General features: G+C 41.3%; 1 protein-coding gene across 3 annotated transcripts in view; it reads left to right on the top strand.

Annotated features, from left to right (window-relative positions):
* Positions 1-19,152, top strand: part of PDZD2 (PDZ domain containing 2) — a 227,839-nt gene that overhangs the window by 160,599 nt on the left and 48,088 nt on the right. For all 3 annotated transcript variants that reach the window (XM_075841544.1, XM_075841534.1, XM_075841552.1), the window contains 7 exons: positions 2,067-2,212; positions 6,575-6,694; positions 8,997-9,111; positions 13,416-13,489; positions 15,818-16,037; positions 16,169-16,286; positions 18,282-18,414. In XM_075841544.1, coding sequence (XP_075697659.1) covers positions 2,067-2,212; positions 6,575-6,694; positions 8,997-9,111; positions 13,416-13,489; positions 15,818-16,037; positions 16,169-16,286; positions 18,282-18,414 — 926 coding nt within the window. The remainder of the gene's footprint in view (positions 1-2,066; positions 2,213-6,574; positions 6,695-8,996; positions 9,112-13,415; positions 13,490-15,817; positions 16,038-16,168; positions 16,287-18,281; positions 18,415-19,152) is intronic.

Genomic DNA, 19,152 nt, shown 5'->3' with positions numbered 1-19,152 from the left:
TCATCTTCGCCAAGATCCTAATCATATCTACACTCACCATCTTGCCCAAACCCTTACACTTCTTGTCTAGCTTTGGGTCAGTCTCGGGTCTGGTAGTCAACCACGCCAAATCCAATACTCTTATTGTCTCACTTCCCTCCTCCATTGTTACTACCTGAAAATCGTATTCCCCCTTCCAGTGGGTGTCGGGCCAGCTTGACTATCTGGGAATTTGCCCTACTAATGATGTGCACGCTATATGTATGACTTATTATCCTCCCTTTGCTACGATGGCTTAGAACTATGCTGTAGGATTGGATAAAATAGCATATCTCATGACTAGGATGGGTGCATGTGCTTAAGATGGTATTTTTGCCTAATCTTTTGTATCTTTTACCAGTACCTGGTCATTATTTTTTAGAGGCCAATTACAAAATTTGTCTGGTAGGGGTGTATTGCTAGGGTGAATAGTGCCACTTAATACCGACATAAAAGGAATGGTAGGGTTGGAATTTCCCAATGTAACTATTATCAGGCGGCCCATATAGCCCAGCTAGCTCTTTACCATTCCACTGCGGATCCTCCCCTTTGGTTTACCCTAGAGGCGCCTAAATTCCCTCTGATCCCATTAGATGGGATCTTATGGCTTCTTTACTTCCAGTGGTCGTTTAGTACCAACCCAGTTTTGATTCGCACCCTGCGTATATGGGACTCATGTACGCGACTAAACTAATTTCTCCATTCCTACTGTTGGCCCCACTGTGTGGCAATACACTTATCACTCCAGGACTTGAATCCCCTCATCTGTTTTGGGACTGGTCTACAGCAAGACTCCTGAAAGTGCGTGATTTCCTCAGTACGTCGGGAATCAAACCCTCCCTAAATTACAAGATAATTTTTCCCTGCCAAGAGAACTATTCTTGCAGATTAAACACTTTCTCTCGTCACTACTCAAGAATTCTTCTGCCCCTCTAATCCAGTTTGAGCAGCGTTGTCGTCCGAGCCCTCACTACCCTTGCAGCATGTCGCTCGTATACACGTCAATGTCCGAGAGTAAGGAGGCTTTGGGTTTGTGCATACCTCCTCATTCCAACTCTAACTGGTAATACTTTACTTAAAAAAAAATTGGGAGACCCTTCTGAATAAATAAAAAAAATCCCAATATAAACCACCATTCCCATGTTTTAATTTCTTTTGACTTTTTGGCTGTAAAACAGACCATTGCAATTTCATGGAAAAAGTCACCACATGAGAAATTGACAGCCGTACTCTTAGACAAGATCCAAGCTATCAGGGTCCCATCTGTGGACTATGCTAGTAATACCCTTTTTGCTCTTTCCTCTTGCTCCTGAGTGGAGTGGTTAACCTTTCAAATTGACGAGATAGGCTTGGTGTTGGTGGGCTTTCGATCTTCCCCTTCTACTCTTTAACCTTTTCTCTCCTCTTCTTGCCTTTATCCTGTGTGCTCGACTGCAGTCCTATGCGGTCCCTTGCATTGCCACTGGATCATAAGTGGCCACAGTTTTCTGTATTTGCTCTCCTGCTAGGTCCAGCACTGCGAAGTAAAGTGCCTTGATCCTGTAAGCAACCTCAAATGTACCCCTTATTGAACACAGCGAGCTCCATAAAGACATAGTATGAGGAGTTTAATGTGGATGAACTCGAGTGACTGCACAGAGCTCTGACCTCAATCCTCTCCAAAGCATTTGGGATGTATTGTAATACCGATTGTGAGCCAAAACTTCTCGTCCAACATCAGTGACTGACCCCACAAATGCTCTTTTTGGCTGAATGGGCACAAATTTCTACAGAAACGCTCCTAAAATCTTGGCATGTCGAACATGGTTATATAGGTCTGATGGTCAGGGGTCCACATACTTTTGGCCAAATAGTGTAACTAATGAATAATTTAACAGACAGAACAAAACGACTCAAGAACAAATCTACTGATGGTTGTTTTGATTTTAGGGGGACATATGAGTAGGACTCTCATATTCTATAACTATGAATTAATGCATTGAGTTGTATTTTGTCTTAATGGCAGCCCCAGCATTGTTTTTTTTTTATACTGGATCTGTACATTGCAGGGAGTGGCAGTCGGCTGGAATCGGTGGGTGAAGATGATGAGCTGGCGGTGGGTAACGAAGACTCATATATTGATAAAGGAGACAAGTTTCCACACGGAGGTCGGAAACATTCACTACCTCAGCAGCTGGACACAACAGCCCGACAGGTTAGAGTTCCTTAGAATAGTTATATGCTGTGTGAACACAAGGTTCTTGCCCCCATCAGTGATATAGTATACGTTCAAGCTTCTGTACTGTAAGTGTTTGCTTTATTTTACTATTGAGTCCATCAAGGCCTTCTTAAGAAAATTTACATGATCACTATCATTAAATATCCACTCAACAAGGATATGAATCCTCGTTTCGGTCATAGTGGGCGGAGACATGCAAATTATTTATTACTGCCCCTAGTGGTTGTTGGTGTATAGCACAGATGGAGCGTAACAAGTCTAAAGCTGTTTATTATAAATAGCTTCTGTTTTACGAAGCCCTTAGTGTATGCCAAATTGCTTGAGAAAGGGGGCCTTTGGTTCCTTTTGGCCCCCCTCATCCTAGGGGCTCATGCACATGGCTTTAATACGGCTCCATCTCGTACGGAACTGTATTAGAGCATCCATATAGATGCATGAGGCGTCTACTGTACCTCCATATGCCTCCAAACAAATTGTATCATGCTTCATTGTGTGCATGGAAATAGAAGGAAGCATTGCTTTTAGGATAGAATATCTCCGTACATACTGCATCCGATGGAGCCGGTGTGGCAGCACATATAGCCTCTACTATACAACCTGTGTGCACAGGGCTCTGCTGTGTTAATGCTGTCCCCCAGAGTAACCCGTTTGCTGCCGCTCTGGTTAATAAGGGGTGGCAAAGAATCTCTTATCACTTCAAATTCCCTTGACGGGCCGTTTAGAGTGGGGGGTATCTAAAGCAGGCAAATCTTTTTTTTGATGGCGGTTTTCTTTTCTGGCTCTGCTGATCTAGAACAATTGTATTCAGCAGAAAAAATCCAACTTGACTTTGACGGTCTGGCAGCTCCATAGACATTGATTGTCGTGGATTTAGACTAAATCCGGATATATATTTACGATATCAACACTCTAACGCACTGTAGCGGCTTATCTTTCGCAGGAACAAAGAATCGCCATTTTCAAATCCAACTTAGCCTTCTCTCGACATCTGCCGTAAAGGGGAGGGTGGAGTTGAGAGACAAAAATGCACGTTCGATAGTTGGCCGATCCCGCCAAAATCAGTGGGGTCGCTAACTTTTATCCAATATTTATGGCGTCTGCATAGGTCCGAATTAATATTTTGTAAACCTTTGCGCACTTTTTTTTCCTTTTCTTAAAGGAACGCTTAGGCTCGATACTAAGACGTGTTCAAGCGTGGGCAGATTACTCACTGACAAATGTGGTACCGTCTTGTACAAGAGATAAAACTTCAGTCGGAGGGTCACTTTTTTTTTTTATGTTGTCTATATTCAGCCCTGAAATTATATTTCTAGGAAAATTGGGATTATGGCAGTAGTCATGGAAACTAAAGTCACCATAACTTCTGACTATAGATTATAAACTTTTTTTGTATTGTTTTTTTGCATGTAGGACTATATAACAGAATTGTAGTCTATTAGGTTCTTCTTTTGTAAAATGTGTATTTGTAATTTCATTTTTCTTTTAACAATTTCTCGTTAATTTGCCTTCTTGGACTCCTCTTTTTTGTATCCTTTTAAACCATCCTGATCAATTCTATGTAAGTTTTGTGTTTTATTGAGGTACCTAGACACACTTCTAAATCCTGATGTGGCATGGTAAAAGCTGAAAACTGTGGCCATTGTTAGGCTCTGTTCACACCGCGTTTGGCACAAAATACTTTCGCATATTTGCCAAACATATCCATAGGCAATAATATACCAACTTGTGCCAAAAGAGTGTTCTTTATGTTTTAGTATACTGTTTTTCACAGCATTAAAAAGCATAGTTAACTACATTTCTAATACTAATGGATCCTGAGGAAAAACGTATACCGCGCAGAGATTAGTAAGCATAAGTCTTTGTATCGCTTAGATTTAAAGGGCCATGAACCTAAAATCGTCATCTTATGAAAAAAATTAATATAAGATAACCTACTAATATCACTTTTACGTAAGTATATAAAAGTGTATGGAGGGTAAAGTGGTCATCATTGGGGCAGGGATTTTTAAGGATTTCCTGTCCATTATAACATTGAAAAAAAAATGCATTCACCCTCCCCCAGTCTAAACTGTTACAAACAGAAATGGATAGAATATATGTAGGGTTTAGTGCCCTTTTATAACTATTCTGCACTGATACTATTATTTCTAATTCCCAGAGCACCCCTTTAAATCTCTCTATACTATATTATGGACCATCACATCCTGAAATGACCCCCTTTGTTATATTCTAGTGCTTTTACCTTGCATTGGTTCTAGAAATGTGTCCTTGTACCTGTAATTATTAGCAGCTTAGTGTAGAAATTGCTTTCTAGTTTATTAGGATCATTTTAGCAATTTTTGCTACTTTTAGCTATGGGAATGAAGCGTAAGGGCTCGTTCAGACAAGCGTGTATCTCGTCCGTGTGACGGCCGTTCAAATAAAAGCAGTCACACGGACTCATGTATTTTAATGGGGTCGTTCACACGACCGTTGTCGTTGAACAGAGCATGTGAAGGGTCCATGAAAAAATAGGACGTGTCCTATTTTGCTGCATGTCACGCATCTTTCCATAGACTCTAGTCTATGGGGGATCCGTGACACCGCTTCCCGCACGGGTGCACCTTGGACATGAAAAACGGTGTTTTTTCACGTCAGAGGTTAGCTACGCTCGTCTGAGTGTAGCCTAAGGGCCACAGTCAAAATATTTTGTTATCTCCTAGATATTACTGGTAACTGATTAAAATGTAAAAAAGGAAGTCTTATCAGCCATATTAATTTGGCAAATCTTTGTGTCTTGTAAGCAGAGGCTTGTCTCCTATTAGGGCATATGGATTTCATAGATGGGGTCCTGCCCAGCTAAAGACCCCTGTATGAGCAAAAGCAGAGAGATAAAATGTGGCCACATAACAAGGAGCAGCTTTCACTCTGGCGGACCTGGTCCATCCCATGTATTGATATGAATGGCCACATGTAATACTACATTTCCCCTGTAGTGGCCACTGCAGAGGAAATGTATAGCTGGCCACATCTGCTCTCCTGCAAAATCACTGGGTCTTTCATATTAAAGGGTTTGTCTTTGATGAGGCGACCCATTTAAAGTGCACCTCCCCCTAAAATAAAAATCTACAAGGCTGAGTTCACACAGGGTGGATACTCTGCGCAAAAGCACGCTGCGTATTCGCCCTGTGCGCCGCAGGGAATTGCGGGTGATAATCTGCACCAAACTGTGGTGCAGTTTTTCCCCCGGAATGTCCGCTGCGGGAAACTCCAGCACTTAGGGCTTGTCTACATGTAACGGAATTCTGCAGCAATCCCGTTAAAACTAGCAGACATTCCACTTGTGGAAAAACCTGCACCATTTCCTACGTTTTTTACTGCAGAAAATGGTGCAGTTTTTGCTGCGTTTTTCTCAATGCTGGGAGATGGTGACATCTCCTCCTCTGAAAAATGCTGCAATTCAGTCCACTTTCCGCAGCAGGAATTGACATTTCATCCCAGGAGACCGCTGCAGCCTGTGATTGGCTGCAGCGGCGGTCACATGGGATGAAGTGTCATCCCAGGAGGCCGGCCCTTTGACGTCATCCAGGCCGGCCTCTTGGGATGATGTTTCATCCCATGTGACCGCCGCTACAGCCTGTGATGCTGCAGCAGTCACATGGGATGAAATCTCAACCCAGAAGCACGGCCTGGAGGAAGAAACAAAGACTCCTGGGTAAGTATAATATTTTATTTTTTTTCTGAGTTGCGTTTTTTTGCGGCGGAATCGCTGCGAACCCGACTCAAAAAAACGCAACAACTGCTATTTGTTGCGGGTTCTACCTCCCCATTGAATACAATGGAGAAACCCGCAACAAATAAGCAGCGTTTACGTAAATACAATACAACTGACCTCAATACCTACAAGTCCTTGAGTCGTTTATTGTCAAGTTGTTAAACTCCCTTTCAGAAGTGATGGATACGTAGATATATTCTTATAACTTTTCCAAACTCCTAAATGGCAGATCTGTCTAGTTATATTGCGATACATATCCCATTGCCATATTGTGGCATAACTAGGCAGATTTGGCACAACCCGGTTAGTTGTAATATCTGACATATTGGTTTTCACCCATCTTTTCCAGATGCAGATATAACTAACAAAGAGCAAAAAATTATATTTGACAACAATATAAAAGGATTTATTGACATAAAGGTACGATGAGCCTTGGCCATTCATATGGGCATATTTTACCCGTGTCTGACGGTCCATACTCTAGTACGTAGTAGAAATGCATAAAGTGGGTTAAGTTGCTGGAAAAATATCTATTTTTATCCAATTTTTAAAAATTCTAATCTGCTTTACTTTTATTCTACTAGGAATACGCTATTGTGAAGAAGACAGCGAGATCTTTAAGCACGGCGCAGGTGGAGTCTCCCTGGAGGCTCGCTCAGCCATCTATCATCTCTAATATCGTCTTAATGAAAGGACAGGGGAAGGTAATCTCTACTGCGGGAATATATTAGTATATAAAAGCATACATTCCTAATGGAACAGTCCTCAGAGCAGGAATCCAGTCCGCCAGCGTCTGGTACTGCCGTGTTTTATTTTGCTTTCTCCCTGTGTTACACATCCCATAAGTTATGTGCAAAAAGCCTTCGCTACCGTGCCTTTAAAATAAATCTCCTAATTCCTGACCCCCTTAATGACGGCCACGCTCGGCGGAGCTTTCCAAGAAGTGTTTTTAAAGATGACGCTAATGTGATTTATGGCGCTACCTGACCCCGCTTAGTGAAAGGCTTGAAATGTGCCATTGTCACCGGAATAGTAATGGCATCTGGTAGTATTTAAAATAAATCCTTTTTGTAATTTAAAGCTTTTGGAGATTTTACGGCAGGAAACGGTGGACATATATCAATAGGATATAGACCTCCAATAAAAAATCAGTGGTCGGGCCTCCAAGGCTCCCTCTTATGTCTACCATCCTCCATCTTGTACCTGAAGGAGGGGGATTTGGGAATATAATATAGTTGTAATATATCCCAAAAATTATATTACACCTCTTCATTTGAACAGAGGCCCATGGATTTTGCAAACATTGGGACCCCGTAAGGAAAGAAAGTGGCATTATATGATTTCCGTGGACCCTTTAAGGCCCATATAATATATTTAGTCAGTTCTTCTGGAGGGTAACTGAACTGGAAGCTATGAAATGAATAGGCCTAATGTTATTACAATTGGTCTCCTGCTTTATACAACCCCTTTCCATTTAGATGTTAAAAATGGGGTCCGACCTCTATAAACTGGCGAGAGGATGACTCCTTCAGGAGAGTTCATTCATTGATTTTAACGGACACTAGCCAGCCTCATACCCCATGGTAGATGCATGTAGTCCTGGCAGTAGGACTCCCCATCATCAGCTTATTGTCGGGTTGGCCCATTAGATGAATAGTGTCTGTCTAATCCAGGTGTCGTTGACATACAGAGAGTGGCGGGTAGTGGGCGGAAACTTCTAGATAAGTGTGGCGCCCTGAATGCAGTACCACCGCAATAGATCGCTAGCAGATCCAGATAAAAAAAACTCAACCAACTAAGTTTAATATAATGTGCGGGTGCAAAAATATTCAAAAAGTGGGTGTGAAAGAGCAACAATGGCAGAGAATAACAGTGAGATTTACAGCTGCATGTTTTAGTATTTTTATGCCTTATACAGGGACAGAACTATATGTCTTTTTTGTGTATACAGCTCTTGTGCAAAACTTTGCATCGCCGTGTTAACAGACAACAAACAAACCCTGTGTAGTCTGATCCAGAAGTCATATTCCCTTTCATCTGTTCCATACTCCATTTAGTAGATTAGCATGAAGTAGGGAACAGATGGAGAGTAGAGAAAGAGAGTATTACTGCAGGATCAGACTACACAGAGTTTGTTTGTTGTCTGTTACCATGGAGACACATAGGAGTGCATAGCAGCAGTAGTTACAGAACGATAAGAGATATTTAATTAAAACTATTTGCAAAGTTGCCTCATATTTCATTTTAGATGCATTGGGGAAATAAAATGGTTGCAAAGGTGGACATAACAACTTTGCAAAATACTTTGGCCCACATTTATCAAAAGTGGCGTCATTTTAGCCAGTTTCTAAGGTAAAGCTCAGCTAATTTATTGATATGCTGCTAAAAAATCATAACATATATCACTGCTATTAACTTTCACACTGGCTAAAACCACCTCACTTTTTCTACGCTTCTACAGTTTTCACTCCACTTACAAACTGATATGCATGGCACAAATAGCTCTAAATTATGCAAATACATTGCTGTCAGTGAACAGAATCATTCTTTTTGAGAACCCTTCCCGAACCTGATTCACAGCTTCAGTGTTTTACACTGTATCAGAATAGGCACGAGCTATCAACCTGGAGTCCAAGACGGCAGAGTTTTGTGTTGTGTTGAGCTAACCAATTATTGCCTAGACTGATACATTATAACAGACCCTCAGCTGTGTGAGTGGGACATGGTAAAGATGGTCTTTTAGCCTTTAAATGGAAAAAATAATTTTGTTTCATATTCCCATATCTTAAAAAGTGGTGGAAATTTAAAACAAAGTAAATTGGAAAGTAACTTTTTTATACAATGATTACATTTAATTTGCGTAAAACGGAACAATCTATTTTTTATGCTCTTGTTTAATTTTCATTTGTATGAAATGCTGGACAATTTTTCTGCTATATTACTATTATTATTATTATTGTTATTATCACTAGTACAATATACTAATGACTATTTGCTTATGACCAGGGTCTTGGGTTCAGTATTGTCGGGGGTCAGGATTCAGCCAGAGGTCGCATGGGGATCTTTGTGAAAACAATATTTTCAAATGGAGCCGCAGCTGCTGACGGGAGACTTAAAGAAGGTATTGTATGATTGGGGGAGGCAGTGGTGTTAGAATTTATGTATTATCTGTACCACTGTTCTCACACATTAAGATTTACATGTTGACACTAAAATGATATGTCTTTGAATAAATGTTTTGTTACTGTTGACAATGATAACCTCCATTATTAGTAGGATAATTTCCTTAGGATCCACTGTAGCCTCAGTGGAATACGGACTGTCCTTAGGGAGAATTCAGGCAGTGCCTCCTGGGAAAAATATGCAAATAGCCCTCCTTCAAAAGGAAGAAAATGCCATTAAAAAGGACCTGTCACATCTCCAACATGTCTGTTCTAGTAAATAATTGTATTCCACTTGAAGCATCTTTTCTTAGAACTCTGCGTTGTGCGGTTCCTGTGTTATTCCTCCTAGAAATGTATGGCTAAACTAACAACTGGGTGTTACCAGTTGTGGGTGTTTCCCTGCACAGACTGACTACGACCAATCAGTGCTGACAGAGTGAGACTGTGTAGGGACACGCCCATTTGACGTGGGGAATGGCAACACCCAGTTGTTCATTTATGCATACATTTTTGGGAGGAATAACAAAAGAAGGACCATCGATGAGTTCTAAGAAAATATGTTCCAGAATTATTATTTAATAATGAATACAAGTATTTACTAAAATAGACATGTCAGGAAAGGTGACCGGTCCTCTTTAAGGAGCCACACGTTTGGCCTCCAAGTCAATGTCTCAGTCTAAAAGTAGATGATTCTGGCATTTCATGAATCAATATTAAATACTTCATCCCTCCTCCATTTTTGCAGGAAAGATGGTTTGTTGTTTAATTTGTTAATCTAGGCCTCTGGAAAACAATGCAAAGCTTTACTTACCTCATGTCTACTTTTTGATCACCAATTAACAGTTTATTTATAGATTAAAAAGCTTAGTAACTTAATAAATTACTTACCTTGTACTGATCCTGAGTTATAACCTGTATTATACTCCAGAGCTGCACTCGCTATTCTGCTGGTGTACATACATTACATTACTCATCCTGTACTGATCCTGAGTTACATCCCGTATTATACTCCAGAGCTGCACTCACTATTCTGCTGGTGGTGTCATTGCGTACATACATTACAATACTTTTCCTGTACTGTTTCTTAGTTCAATATTGTACTCCAGATCTGTATTCACAATTCTTCTAGTTGTAATTAGAAGCAGTCAACAAGTTTGTTGTCAGAGGCAAACTTCTAATCGCTCAGCTAAGATCTATAATGTAGTGGGACAAATAGTTATTTCCTATATCAGATTACTGTACAGTGTCTGGAATAAAAACTATACTTCTCAGAATGCAAATAATGATTTAGCAAGTGATGATGGAACATTTCAGCTCAGATGCTGGCAGAATTTTGAGTGCAGCTCTGTAGTGTAATAAAGGCTGTAACTTCGTATCGGCACAAAATAAGTAATTTCATGTATTTACAAAGTGTCTATTTAATCTGTAAAATGGTGTCTGGAGATGAACACATGCCTTATAGATGTTGTCCCATCAGAACAACCCATGTGCATGTGCCCTGTTAGAGTATATAAATGACACAGAGCAGAGGACTCGCCCACTGTAGTAACACATTTGTCATGCAGTGTCGATATTGCATAAATTTGGGCAAATTGTGCGACACATTGCATATGCATAAAAGTCGCCTTATAGTCCTAGCCTAAAGGTAATAGACCTAAAGGGTTATAGAGGGCCTTAAAGTGGAACTTAAAGTTTTTGCTAAGAATTTTAAATAATCAGCAGGATGTTTTTTCTTAGGATGATGCTTGCGTTGCCTATGGGTTTTATATAGCCCTTCAGTTCTCCTATTAATAATGGTAAACACCGTGATGTCCTGCTGATGCGCTCCAAAAAATCCAGACTTGCTTTGTCCCTCTGCTGGCTTTTGAGCAATGTGGCTAGTAATTCCTGACCTACATAATCCCTGTATTTATTCCAGCCGAGGACTTCCAAGTTCATCTGTCCTTCCAAATCTCATCAGAGAAGCAAATGCTTATTTTTTGTAATATTGTGCAGCCCTTCAGCGTTGAGCATGTGACCTAGATAAGGAAGAAGCTCGGCTGAGACATTCAGTCACTCAGGGTTTCCTCAAACCCTGTGACTTTATTGCTCACACCAAGTATTATTGTAATTTGTGTCAGCCCATCAATGTGGACAATTCAATATTCATTCATCAATAATTAAAAGAGTAGACACACGACCGTGCTATGCAGAATATATAATGGAATTACTTAAAGGGGGTGTCTTGTGAGGACAATCAACTTTTTGTAATAAAGCAGGCCAAGCATTTAGCTGATTGCAGCGCATCCGGCTTCTTAAACCCCCAGCAATCGCCAGGGGTAGGATGCTCTTACTTAGACAATCTCCACTTTGTTTGGGGGGGGGGTTCTGTAATATATTCAGCAGCCATGACTAAGGACGCAGTCAGCGTCAGAAACGCGTAGGCACCGCTCCAATTGCTGTTCTATCCCTCTATTGCACATTTGGGAATTTATTCACATTTCACTGCACATGTTTTATCCTTCGCCTAAATAAAACTTGGAAGAAGATTCCTATATTTTAACAGAACCAAACAGACTCTTCGCTGGATCCATTTTCTTTGTTTCTTCCTGTAACTCCTATAACTGCACCTCTCTATTTAACGTTACATTACAACCTTCCCTTAAAGAGGACCCCAGTCGCCTCTTCTGACATGTCTATTTTAGTAAATATTTTTATTCCCCGGGAAATAACAATTTCGGAACGTATTTTCTTAGAGCTATGTAGTGTGCCATTCCTCTGTTATTCCTTCTAGAAATGTATGAATAAATTGACTACTGGGTGTTACTATTCCCCTTGTCAAAAGGGTGTGTTCCTACACAATCTCTCTCTGTCAGCACTGATTGGACAGTGTCGGACTGTGTAGGGACACCCCCCCACTTCCAACTGGTTACACCCAGTTGTCAATTTACTTATAACTTCTAGGAGGAGTAAAGGAGGAATTCAACTACGCAGAATTCTAGTAAAATATGTTCCAGAATTGTTATGATATGGGTAATACAAGTATTTACTAAAACAAAATTGTCAGGAGGGATGATAGGTCCTCTTTAATGGCAGTTTTCATTCTTTTGAAGGAGGGCTATTTGCATATTTTCCCAGGAGGCACTGCCTGAATTCTCCCTAAGGACAGTCAGTATTCCACTGAGGCTATGATGGATCTTAAAAAACTATATTGCTAATAATGAAAGTCCTCTTTAGTGGCAGGAGAGGTGACAGGTTTGTGGCACCTCTCGGCCTTTTGGCTAAGATCAAGTGTAGTACCTGCTCAAGCTGAGGTTAGTAATCATCCCTGCCGGTGGTTGATGGGCCATCGTAGGGGGATGACAGAACGCCGAGGTGAGGGCAGGGAACCACAACGGTCATCGCTCTGGTGTACGCATTTGGTTTAAAGGTACCATTTGTAGGTGACCAGGCGACCGCCGGATCGAGGTCATTAGGTCGGGTAGTTTGGAAGCCCGAGTTGCTATGTGCCCCAGTGCTGGTGACCCTGGGGTGCCCTAACTCACTGGGGGTGGGATCCCACTGAGTGAAGGCACATTTGCACGCACTCTCTTTCACGCTATATGAGCACACACCTTTATTCTCCCGGCCTTCTGGCTGGGAGATGAGGAATTTTTTTATACCTGGCGGATGTCCAGGCTGTATCACAGTGCACATCCACTTATTTAATTTTGTTTTTCACTGTGCGTTTGTCACAAGAATTTTGGGATGCGGTGCCCTTTTGGGACCCTCCTGAGGTCTAGGGGGAAAATGTGTGGCCATCTGGTTCCATTTTCCCCTGCAACCCGGCCTCCCTTCTTCGGAGGGGAGGTGCAACTTTGATGCAGGCTCCTAGGTGGACACTGGGATGGCAGCCCATGTAGAAGCCTACGAGTGTGTTTGGGTTTCCCTAAGCTTCGGCGAGGGCGGATCCTCGATCCTCTATCCTCTAGGCCTATGGCTTGGAGGGTCAGGGTATGGTTATGCGGGGCCTCTCTCTTTTAAGAGAAGGGCTGCGATAGACCGCATCCTTGTGCACTTTTTGTGTGGCACCTCTGCACTTTTAATGCACTTGGGTGATAGAAAGCACGGCTCGGGTTTTTAAAAAAAAAAAAAAAAAGACAAGTTTGTGGCAGGGCTTAACAGATGCCAGTAAAAATGACGATATACTGCAATATTAAACATTTTTTGTAAAAAGACAGGTCTTCTTTAATATTATTGCATTACCCTCCCCTTAATATTTTTGTATTTGTGTGCTGAACAGGAGATGAAATCCTGGAAGTAAATGGAGAGTCGTTACAAGGGATGACGCACCTAGAGGCTATTCACACTTTTAAGGTATCCTACAAATCGGCTGTATTCTAAATGACCCTACGTAGAATGGGGCATCTGTATCACGGCTTCTACAGTAATGTCTGCTGTGGTCATCTATATAGAGATACAGGTTATCTTGACCATTTTCCACCTTCCAGCCTTTCCGACAGATATGTCATATTGATATGACTTGGGGGGGGGGGGGCGATTATAGTGACATAAAACACACAGCCTTATGTACTCAGAACACTTGATGTTGTGTAGTCATTTCTTAAAGACTTCAGATAACGACTAAAGTCAACAATACTATGGGTAATCGTCGTCTCCATATGTACAATACTTTACTGAAAACCGGCCATGATTCTGTTATCTTGTATACTCGGGTCTAGACTGAGATCCTGAAAAAACAATAGAAACTTGGAAAATATCAAATGAGAAGGTTTTTCTAGACTAGTCTGAAGATAGGGAAACAGGAAAACCCCTTCTTAAAGCGATTGTCTGGGCCCAGGCCATTTTTTCATAGCTGACCTATCTACAAGATTGGTCATCGGTATATGATCAGTGGGTGTCCATCACCCGGACCACACACCGATCAGATGTCTCCTGGCACCTGATGTCCATGCCGGAAGCAGATGGCCCCGGTTACAGTATAGCGGCCATGCTGCAGTACTGCAGCTCTGCTGTTATTCAAGTGAATAGGAGCAGAGTTGCAGTACTGCAGCGCAGCCGCTATACAGTGGCACTGAACACTGCATATCATCCGATGCCCGGAGGCAGCCGGAACAGGTTGTCGGACCCCCACCGATCATATGCTATCCTGAGGATAGGTCATCCGTATGAAAAAACGTCCCGTGCCCAGACAACCCTTTTAAGGGCAGGATTTAGCTATAGGCTCTGTATGACTGAGCCTATAGGAGGCCCTGGGGGAAGGGCATCAGCTGAAGGAAACCTTTACATGGTATATACTCAACAGTAAATTCATATGTAAATTATGGGCATGTATATCTGCTTAGGTCATCACAGTGCTGTGGGTGTGGGAGGAGAGACCTTTACCCCCGCCTCTTCTTTCCCCTCTCGGCGGTGATTGATGGCATACACAGCAGCCCCTCCATCACTGAGGCGGGGGGGGGGGGGGTACTCCCTTCATAAATACACCGGACTTATAACTACAAGTATGGTATATCTTTTTAGATCGCTCCTATTAGCCAGAAGGCACAATATTTTTCTTTGTTATTTTGGCTAAAAAGTGAGTGAACCTGTCCTCATACCATGCTGACCGTATATGGGGCATCATAGTCTGATGATAGATCCGCTTCAAAGGGTTAAATTCATGCTTAATATTAAGATTAGGGTTTGGATTTTAACGTTTTTTTTAGACCTTACATTTAATGTTGAATTTAGTGATCGGGTGTTTTTGGTTATGATTAGTAATAAGATTACTGTACGGTTTGGAATACGAACCTTAGCTGTAGTGTTAGGGTATGTTCACACGTAGTCAACAAAAACGTCTGAAAATCCAGAGCTGTTTTCAAGGGAAAACAGACCCTGCTTTTCAGACGTTTTTTTACCAACTCGCATTTTTCGCGGCGTTTTCACGCCGTTTTCGCTGCGTTTTTTACGTCCGTTTTTGGAGCTGTTTTCATTGGAGTCTATGAGAAAACAGCTCCAAAAACGTCCAAAGAAGTGTCCTGCACTTCTTTTGACGAGGCTGTATTTTTACGCGTCGTCGTTTGACAGCTGTCAAACAACGACGCGTAAATAACAGGTCGTCTGCACAATACGTCGGCAAACCCATTCAAATGAATGGGCAGATGTTTGCCGACGTATTGGAGCCGTATTTTCAGACGTAAAACGAGGCATAATACGCCTCGTATACGTCTGAAATTTGGCCGTGTGAACATACCCTGAATGTTACATTTGATGCTAGAGTTAAATGGGTTATCTCCCAAAGATGCCATTTAGGGGAATGAATCCCCCACTTGGGACCCTACTCTGCAAGTCAGAATGGTGTATCGCTCTGTTAAAGCATTTTCCACTCCGGCAGACCTGGCCGTTGATGAATTACATGGTCGGCCATTTGTTTCAATATCCGATATGTAATGCTACATTTTCGCTGCAGCAGCCAGACATGGCTTCCCTCGGCAATAATGGCTGATCTCTGGGGGTTGGCGAAATCGGCTTCATTTTATAAAGGCGTTTTCTTGGTGAGATAACCCTTTAAGGGGTCTTGTTTATGATTGACATAGGGTATGACTACTGTAAGATTTTTGTACTCATCTGTTTAATGGATTCACAACAAAATATTCTTACAAAAATAAATTTTTATATTGTTTTTTTTGTTGTTTTTTTTAGCAACTCAGGAAAGGTGTAGTAACTTTAACTGTACGTACCAGGCTACGCAGTCCGAGTCTCACACCATGTCCGACCCCAACATTAATGAGTCGCTCTAGTTCCCCTAACTCTATGATCAGTGTTGGGGCATCTGTGGTCGCCTCGGAAGATGCAGACTCCGCCTCCCGTAAAGGTCCTGGTCCCAAAGATAGGATCGTTATGGAAGTAACACTTAACAAAGGTAACACAATGAAAAGGAACGGCCAGGTTCAGCCCTCCTGACTTCACGTTATACATTATATGACCGCGTTTACTGCCGTATGGTCCCGTGCCCATTTCTAACGATATCCCATGCCTTTGTCCTTGTTGCAGAACCTGGTGTTGGTTTAGGTATTGGTGTCTGCTGCCTTACTCTTGAAAACAGCTCTCCAGGGATTTATATTCACAGCCTAGCCCCGGGATCTGTTGCCAAGATGGATGGAAGACTAAGGTACATGCTTCTTAAAATCAATTTACATTTTTTTTATTTTTTATTAAAGGACCAGTAATCCTAAAGTACAAATCTTATTATGAAAGGCTAAAGCCGGCCATACATTAGTGATTTCAGGCGTCCGTTTTCTGAAAGACTTATCGTTCATAATCGTTCTGTGAAGGTTGTTGTTCTGGACGACAGCGCCATATGTTAGAACAACAAATTGCCGATTGATCCCTTCTTTGATCTGCCAGACTCATCACTGGAGATATGTGAGATAAAGTAGTGATCACAGGAACCTGGACTCCATTGAAAAAAAACAAAAAACTAAAGTCACCCTGAAATGGCTTCAAATCAGGAACAATAGATTCAATTTAAGTGAGCAGCAGATGTAGATAAGATAGACCAATCTCCGCCTTTTATGTGCATGTCATTTTTCATTTCAACATTCTGTGCTAATTCATTTTTTAATATATCTTTATAGTGGTCAGAGCTGTTTTTTTTTAAATCCAAATGCCCTAAACCGTCATAGAGATAAATAATTCATTTGAGTGAATCTGTAATGAGATTTTGAATTTTAATGGGAGTCCAAGTATAGACCCCAACTGAACAGGAAGTTGGCATCATTTATAATGATGGGTAAACCTCTTTAAACTATATAATAATTCTGGCAGCCTTCATTCACCACTAGAGGGAGCTAGAGAGCTTACTGCATACATTTATACATTAAATGCAATAATTTATCACTATACAGTAAGCTCTTAAACTCCCGTAGTAGTGACTGAAGGCTGCAAGAATTATTGTATAATTTAAGGGCGTTTTCCCACCATTAGAAATGATGCCAACTTCCTGTTTGGTGGTGGTCTGGACTATCTAGGACTTGCTAATCCTCAGAATTTCCTTACAGATTCACTCAAGTGAATGGGGATATGCTGCAGTTCTCTACACAGCGGATGACCTGCAGTGTTGCCATGCAGAAAAATACCTAAATTGGTTTCTGCCACTTTGTTCAGGTGATTTGTGGTGGTCCCAAAGGTCAGACCCTCGCCGATCTTCTGAGTTATATACCATTACTTTTTATGATGGTAACAACACATTTAACTCTATGAACGTATTTTAAAAAAAAAGTTCTTAAAGGGTGGACCTTCACTTAAAGAATTACTGTCTCTTTAAATTAACTTTTTTGAACTGTTTCTTGGTCGCCTTGTCTGTAACATGAACTGTCTGCAATTTATATACATTGGTAGTTGTATATATTAGGAATTTATAGCCGGTTTGATGTAGTCATCTCCAGTTAAACTGCTATGCTCTTCTCACGTTGGTTGAAAGACTATTCCAAAGTCACATAAGATTAAATCAGCAGTTCTTGTCAATGGAATTTCTTACTGAAAATATGGCTTTAATAATGAGGGAAATCCTTTTTAGAAGGGCTGGGAGATCTATCTGGAGAATTATTCCAGATGTTTTTCTATGTTGACACCATTCACAGTGAAGTTTTAGAATCTATCCGCCATGTTTGTTATGATCTACCAGAAAGTAATTCATTATATAGTTTAATTTCCTGTTTCGTAGACGCCTTTAAGTCTTGATATATTAACTAGGAATTTATTCTTAAAAGGGTTGCTTCATCAGGACAACCCCTATCAGTATGCCCTGTTGGGGCATATGGACATAAACGAGGGTGGTCTCCTGCTTATCGACGGTTCTAATGATTTTTCTTGATTTCTTGTGTAATTTTCTCATAAATCCTGTTGAGGGTGTGACTGTGACTACTTTAATACATGTAGTCAAATAGTCACCCAGACAGGGAAACTGGGGTTGTTAGGGTACAGTAATAAAGTCTGCAGACTATAAAGTAAGCAGGGGCTACAAAAAGGGAGAGAAACATCCTGTATGAGAATGAGATCCTAATATAGTAAATGTAGGCAGCTTCGTCAGTGAGGTTAGGCTGTGTTCACACAATGAAAAAGCACCAGATGTTAACTCTGTTGACTTTCCTGTTCAATTTCGCAGCCGAGGTGATCAGATATTTGAAGCTGACTCCGTGAGTCTTCGCCATGCTGCGCTGAGTGAGGCATATGCCATATTGAGTGAGTGCGGGCCGGGTCCTGTAAGCCTGATCATCAGCCGCCACCCAAACCCGAAGGTGAGGAGGGTACAATGACTATAGAAATAATCACGTGCTGAACTGTATATTGTGACATAAAGAGTGCTTAAAGGGTAAGTCCACTTTTGCAAACCAATAATTATTTTCTTAATGTTCTATTGTCTCTAAAATAAAACAAGAAACAACTTTGCAAATAGTTTTGATTGAAAATAGTCTACCGTTTTGTATATACAGAAAAAAAGCATCTCCATGGTCACAGACTACAAACAAATCTTGTTTGTAGTCTGACACGTAGGTCTGCATAGGATGGCAGAGGTTCTTGTGTTTATAGGTGAATTGTGCAATTCTCTAGTATATCAATTATTTGAGTGCACCAAGGGAATAGCCAGGATCACTTTTAGGGGATGGCCAACTGGGCAATTGCCTAGGGCCCACATCCCCACCAAGGGCTTTTCTTCCAGGAGCAACCTTAATTTACCATTGACCCCCTTCTCTGACCTAGACCACCAAGGAATGTAATATGAACTCGACCACTGCTTTAGGCCACAAGGGAATTTAGCCTTTCCAATAACGACAATTGTTACATTCCACAGGGTTATAAGATCCTATATAGTGGATGAGCTTCCAACGTTTTGGAGGTAGGGAGTGGAATGTATTCCATTAGTCATCTTTGATGTGATATAACCTGTTTAGTCACATGCAGCTATGAACAACCTTGTTTTCAATCTCTCTGCCAAAGTATGGAAACTATTTTCCCTGGAGCGAAAACGTATCCCC

This window comes from Rhinoderma darwinii, chromosome 1 (assembly GCF_050947455.1).
Source record: "Rhinoderma darwinii isolate aRhiDar2 chromosome 1, aRhiDar2.hap1, whole genome shotgun sequence".
NCBI lineage: Eukaryota > Metazoa > Chordata > Amphibia > Anura > Rhinodermatidae > Rhinoderma > Rhinoderma darwinii.
This window is presented reverse-complemented; position numbering and strand designations above follow the sequence as displayed.